At 39.7% G+C, this 7,023-nt stretch overlaps 1 protein-coding gene across 1 annotated transcript; it reads right to left on the bottom strand.

The window, feature by feature from the left end:
• Positions 1 to 539: 539 nt before the first annotated feature.
• On the bottom strand, positions 540 to 2,748 carry LOC135705866 (uncharacterized). The gene has a single exon (XM_065227719.1). It carries the CDS (start codon positions 2,661 to 2,663, stop codon positions 657 to 659), a length of 2,007 nt encoding a protein of 668 aa, XP_065083791.1. The 5' UTR covers positions 2,664 to 2,748; the 3' UTR covers positions 540 to 656.
• Positions 2,749 to 7,023: the final 4,275 nt, after the last annotated feature.

Below are 7,023 nucleotides of genomic sequence, written 5' to 3'. Positions count from 1 at the left end.
ACACAGTTGAAGCAATTTGTTAATCAATTTAACAAGTAACCCCGAACAAACAAATTTATATCACACTGAGTTTCTGAGGCTGCGAAACCGAACAATGAAGTTAACATCAATCCATGCCACATTTCACACAAAAAAATAAACCAAACAGATGCTTACTCACTCGAATTTAGTCATAGGGGAAACCCTCGGTTTCTTGAACGATGAATACACTTTTCCCTTAGCATCTTAGCGCGAAATTCGTTTTTCCTTTTCGATCGACCAATTAGCTAAATGGGAAAACCTCAGGGGAGTGCTTTTTCTGTGCGACTACGATGAGAGAAAATATATCGTTCCGATCGAGATAGCGCACTTGTACATAAATGCCACGTCAGGGGAACACGTTTCACTGGCTCAGCGATGAATCGAGAGACCTGATGGGGAATTATGTGGGTACATCCTTTTTCGATGGCAGTGAACTTTTCGGATTTGTCGCTCCCAGGCGAATTAAATGGTTCGATTTTCTTTGTTTGGACTAGCATGCGTTTATTTTACAGCGATATAATCGAATGGTAGTTGGAGGTTGGTGCGATGAATGAAGTTGCGGGGGGGCTACCACGAATTGCCGTGATTCGCTGGTAGCTTAAGATTACTGTTTTCAAATTTATTAAACCACGTGTTTAACATCTCGGTTTTGCGATCCACAGTGATTCAACCTTGAGCCGTAACCAATCGAGAGCGTTGAATTGGCAGGCACCATACGATTGAACACTTGGTGGGTAGAAGAATTTGGACGAAGGTCCCTCCGGATATTGTTGCACCGTTCGTGCTGCAGCTTTGATTTCCGCAGATTGATCTCCATTGTAGTAATAGTAAGTGTAAAGCGTACTGGAGTTGCTTTGAACGGTAGTCACGTTTTGCGGAGCCAACCGTTGAGCTTGATAGTTGTAGGAACGGTCCTGAGCCGGCGGTGGATGACTTCGGACGTAGCGATAGGGACAGCTTTCCTGATAGACATCCAGCACGAAACCCTGGACGTTTGGGAAGCGATTGCGTGTGGTTCGTACGCGGAGCATCTTGGGATAGTTATTCCATTGAGTGGTGTAGACCATTCCTGAACGGCAACCGCAGATGCGACGGCCATCGATTTCCAGGAAAGCGTCAGCGCAGTTCAAACGATCGTCGCCCACCAGGAAGTACTTGAAGGTGATGATCAACCGGCAGGTGTTGGGTGAAAATCGATAGATCTGGTAGGCGCAATCTCTGTTGATGGTTTCGTAGCTGGGAAAGTTTGGACTCACTAGGTAGAAGCGTTTCTGGTTGAAGACGTTGCGGCAGCATTGTTGTAGACCTGGTTGGACGGGGGGTAGGAACGGTGGAACTGGGATGTCCTGATGTTCAGGTCTGCTAGAGGAAGCGTTCTCGGCTAGTTCAAATTCCGGATCTTGCATGTTTGGTTGGTAGCCAGGCGGTGCACCTCCTATTGAGTTAGTACCGCCACCACTGTTGGTGGGTGGATAGGCTGGATAACTGGGGTAATTTGGATAGCTTGGATTGATCGGTGGATTACTGGGGTAATTTGGATACGATGGATTAATCGGTGGATTACTGGGGTAATTTGGATACGATGGATTAATCGGTGGATTACTGGGGTAATTTGGATAAGTTGGATTGTTCGGTGAACAAGGACCATACTGGCAGTTTGGATTTGGATAAATTGGAGTTATGGTTCCTGGATAGTTTGGATTGATAGGATAGTTATTGCCTGGATTGGTAGGGGGATAAATTGGTGACACGGGCACCGGTCCTCCAGGATACGTTGGGTACGTGGGATAAATAGGTGTTACAGATCCAGGAATCTTTGGTGGATAGCTAGGATACGTTGGATAATTGGTTCCAGGATTGTATGGATAGCAGTTAGGGTACGGGTTGCAAGGCTGAGGGCATACATTTGTTGGATTATATGGTGGAATAGTGCTTCCTGAGGGAGGAAGATATCCATTTCCACCAGGATTAAACTCCGGGGGAATATCTTGACGACTACTCACTGAAAACGTTCTATTGGGTGGTAAGAAATCACCTTCAGGAGTTATGATTGGCTCTGTAGTTTCCTCCGCGACTTCAATAGTCGTATAAACAGTGTAACTTGTCGATGACTCCACCGGCTCATTATCGTCACACGGCTGTCTGGTAACCACTATCCGGAATCCTCTGTCACTACCCCATCCATCCGTCACAAACTTCATCTTCAAGATGCCATCCGTCGAGTTGTACGTTTTTGAACCAAGTACGGTCCCACAAAGAATTTCTTCGTTTCCAACGATCAATCGATCTTTGTAGCAATTTCTCGATGGCTCCAATGAAAAATCCAAAAACTGCACATGATACCGACTGCTGCAGACAAACGGTGACTTGAACGTGTACTCACAACGCAGTTCTTCTCCATACTGTTCTGGATATCCTGGAGACATAATCTCATTTTGAAGTCTTTTGAATACTCCTCCACACTCAACCGAACTTCGCTCACTAGCAACGTACCAACTAACTCTCGAATAGTTTTCGTTCTTCTCCAACTCTTCGTACTGATTAATCATTCGAAATTCTTGTTCCTCACATCTCACCAACACGATTACCAATTTCAGCAAACCGAAGATTAACAACATTCTGATTGAATTTCCGCTCAACATCTCGCAAAACACGAAAATCGATTGTTACCAAGTACGGAAGAGATTAAACTTTTTCCATTATGTTGTTCGACGGCCGATCGGTGGAAGATGAATGCAAAACTTTTCGACTTGTTCATCAATATTTAAGACCGTTTAAGAGCCGTTTATGTCGGAAGATTAAACAAAACACACTCACCCAATAATGACGAAAGCATTGTCGGCTGCGACGGATGATGGCCCACACTGCGACATCTACGACAACGGTGAGGGTCTTCGTTTGCATTGGGTCGCGCAAAAGATGCAAACCGAAATGTAATATCGTGTGAGGAAACTGTTGGCAGAGGTGTGTGAAGGGCAAATATTTGCTAGGTTGAATGTTGAGAAGATTACAACGGAATGCTTCAACGTGTGGCTGCAAAATCTAACAGTCTTAAATTTTGAGCCACATGAAATTGTATGAAAGAGTTTAATTGATAAACGTTTGCAAAAATTATAAATTATCTAGGTAGGAGAAATTACAACGTCTTCAGTTGCTATACCTACCATTGTCAGGGAGTAAATCAATTTCTTGAGTGCTTGATTTTACCATTAAAATCTGAAATCGTTGTTTGAATAATTAGCACTAAGTGGAAACCAATCTTGTACCCTGCACACGCTCATGAGCGAGAAGCAACACGAGTTAAGCCTTTATTTGAACTGTATGACGCGCCAGTAAAGTTTAACTTTTTTTAACAAAGTTGTGTCATTTCCGCTGACAAATTTCATTCTCCACATTCACTCCTCTCCTACGCGAAAAACTTCCACTCCACCAACGGATCAGTCTGGTGACTAGAATCATACATGTTTGCATCTGTTTTGAATTCCAGCTTTTCAATCAAAGTTATTGAAGGGACATTTGAGTGCCCCACACCCACAACGGCATTCCATCCCCGGTTGGCCAATTTCCACAAACCACGACGACGATTTGATACACACATTCAGCATTATTCAGCAAACCCCTTGTGAGCAATTTGCTCTGCTCGTTGAGCAATCCCACGTTGGAGTTCCAAACTTTGCATCGCGTGATAGCATATCCGGATGCTCCACTTCCAAATGCCCAGGAAGCGTTGATGATTTGAGTGTCAGAGCTTCCAGTTTTGATAATGTATATTAGGGTGCCAAAGAAAATGGTTATCGCAAATTTCAGAAAGATTCCCCCTACAAAATGTGTATTGTCTCTCGAAAAACGACCCAATGCCAAATTTGGGCTCAAAAGAACTTGATTTAGGGGTGGTGCAAAGCAGTCAAAATTTGACTTTTTTCACTCTCGAAAATCTCCCTTGAAATTGCGGAAAAATGTTTTGTCAAAAATCGACTATCTGGGACTTTTTTTTCATGAGTTGTGCTAGATTTCGAATCTTGATTAATTGACTTCTAAAACTATTCACAATTACCTCCAAACTATTTGTATATCAATTTGAACCACCAATTGGCATCTGATACGCGATGCTTCACTAGGGTGGTTCATTTATTATTCATTAGGGTGGTCCGAAAAATCAAAATACATGAAAGGTCATAACATTTTAACAAATATATCTGAAATTAAATTACTAACAAAATTACTATTTTTCAATAATAGCATAAAATGTATATTCTAATATCTATAGCTGGTGTTAATGACTTTGTTTCAAATGCTAAGGGTTTGAATTTTAGCCATATGGAAAACATTTAATGATAGAGATATTTTTCGAGAAAGTTCTTGAAAAATTGGTCCAACAGGTCAAACAGGTCTAACTTTTAAAGAAAGAGCACGACAATGAATGATTCCAGAAGAATGAACAGTTTTGTCTGAGGAGAGTGCATTTATGTCAAGTGAAATACGCATACAAATCAGGCGTAACATTTGATAACGGCACAAAAACTCTCTAACTGAAGTACGCCCACGCTAACCAATACAATTATCAGAAAGAGGAAAAAAATTCCCACTCGATGATGTTGTTGGTTTACGTGAGCGTTCTTCGGTTTGCGTGTAAGAGGCCTGAAATATAACATTTCTTTGGTACATTGACATATATTTTTATATTACGTACACTAAATCAGATTTCTTGGGACTGTAACATTTTTTTACGATGTTCTTCAATGTATAGGAGATGAAAGTATAGAATTGATAGTTCCGTTTAGAGTACGGCCAACAATCAATACGAAACTAACGATTTTAAATTGGCTCACTACTTGACTAGCCTATTGGTCCCAAGCAAATCGATTACGTACCCCATTCTAGTCAACATTCTAGTACTACACTAGGTTTGTTTTGATTCGCTATGAAAGTTTAACAGTCAAAATGAGGGGTTAGTGGATTTTCCTATGTTTCGAGGGGTGAATCGATTAGCTTGGGACCGAAGAGAGTACCAGAGCTGAGCCAAAAAGTTGAGCACGTTTCTTCGGGACCTTCTTGTCTCAGAGTTACCTCTTCGGTATGGCAGTGTGAAAATTGCATATAGAGAGTAGAAAGCGAGCAAGGGCAACTTTAGGAAGGTACAAATCGCTTTGATCATCTCTCTTTACCAAAATTCCCCGTTGGAGAGGGATGAGGGGTATTCCCTCCGCCACCACTGACAAAAAGAGATGATCGCCGACTCGCTCATGTACCAACGATGTGTTTGAAACAGTTCTATCGATTTTTACTGCACTCAAGTTGTTATCTGAAGGAAGGCATCCAGTCGTAGGTTTCCCATCACTTCACCATCCCTCTCCTACGGGAGAGTTTGGTAAAAAGAGATGATCAAACCGATTTGTACCTTCCTAAAGTTGTCCTTGCTCGGTTTCTACTCTATATATGCAATTTTCACACTGCCCTACTCTAACGGAACCATCAATTGTATACTTTCATCTCCTCATCTATCGTATAAAAATTACCACAATTACCAGACAAATTATTTGAAATTAGCATCTATGGCCTCCTGTCAAATTTTCATCAGAACCTAAGAAAAGAGGTGACAATACGGGGGCGAAAATGAACCACTTTTCTGTCAAACGTGAACCAGCTCCTGATTGACCGATTTAATGTGCGTAAAATAGAGATAGAGATAGATAAAGATAGAGATAGAGATAGAAATAAAAGAGGAAGAAGCCAATTGTCATCTCTTCCTCTTAGATCAGAACATGCACTGAAATCCGTCAGTTCAGGCGTCTATTTGGCCCTCCTCATTGTTCTTCATCAGCAGTTCTTTTGGTCGATGCGTCGTTGACTTTGAAAAGTTACCGTTTCGTGATGAGTGTGTGATATACCACGTTTTGCGTCCATGGCACAGTGGTCCAGAATGCAGATTTAGCTGGAAGGATAGGTTTTGAGCCTGAAATTGAAATTATAGACTAAAAGTCTCTTCTACAAAGTTTTCCTTATAGCTAGGTCCTCATTTTTATGGCAATGAATTCTAGGGTGGTTCTTATTGTCATTGAAATCAAAAATCTAACTTTTTAGTTTGAAAAAATTAATGTATACATTCTTTGGCAAAATTATAGCTGGCTTAATTTCAAGCCAGTTTGTTAAAAAAACTTTTTTGTATCTCTTATATTGACCAATTTAGAGCTATTTTCTTGAATTGAGCTAGGGTGCCTCTAAAAAAAACAGTTGTTTTGCTTTAGTTTTCTTATTTCACATTTCTCATCAAAGGTGTCTTCAACAACTTTTAGATGTACAAAAGGCACAAATTTTTTTCCGCACAGAGCTTTTCGATATCTTTCGCCAATCAAGAGTTATTGAAGTTTTTCTACTAAAAATATGCCCTTTTCAAATGTTAATATCTCTGGTTGGGACCAACAAACAAAATTTTACTGCACGTATGTGTTTCTCAATAATATGAAAAAAATAGAGGTATATTATTTTTTAAACTCGTATAAAATCAATTTGAATTCATTCATATTTTTTGTATAAATTGGTTTTTCTTTTTTTGCTATAAACATTCTTCTTAAAGAGTTTTAAAAGTTTTTAGAAGATGACTTTCATGAAAAATTTAAAATAAAAAGTTAGTGCTAAAAAACTTTTTTTTTTCTTGAACACCAGAACCAGATATAAACATTTGAAAAGGGCATATTTTAAGTAGAAAAACTTCAATAACTCTTGATTGGCGAAAGATATCGAAAAGCTCTGTGCAGAAAAAAATTGTGTATTTTGAAGATCTAGAGGTTATTTGAAGACACCAGAGAAATTTGAAATAAGAAAACTTGATAAAAAAACTTCTTTTTAGAGACACCCTTACTCAATTCAAGAAAATCGCTCTAAATCTGTCAATTCATGAGATACAAAAAAAAATTTATGCAAAGTTGCTTGAAATTTGCACAGCTATAACTTTGCAGAAAAATGTATACATTAATTCCATCACATAAAAAAGTATTTTTTTTT

This window comes from Ochlerotatus camptorhynchus, unplaced genomic scaffold, assembly GCF_037179485.1.
Source record: "Ochlerotatus camptorhynchus isolate MF236.1 unplaced genomic scaffold, CSIRO-AGI_Acam_v1.1 ptg000274l, whole genome shotgun sequence".
Lineage (NCBI taxonomy): Eukaryota > Metazoa > Arthropoda > Insecta > Diptera > Culicidae > Ochlerotatus > Ochlerotatus camptorhynchus.
Note: the sequence above shows the minus strand (reverse complement) of the source record. Positions and strands in the feature narration are given on the sequence as shown.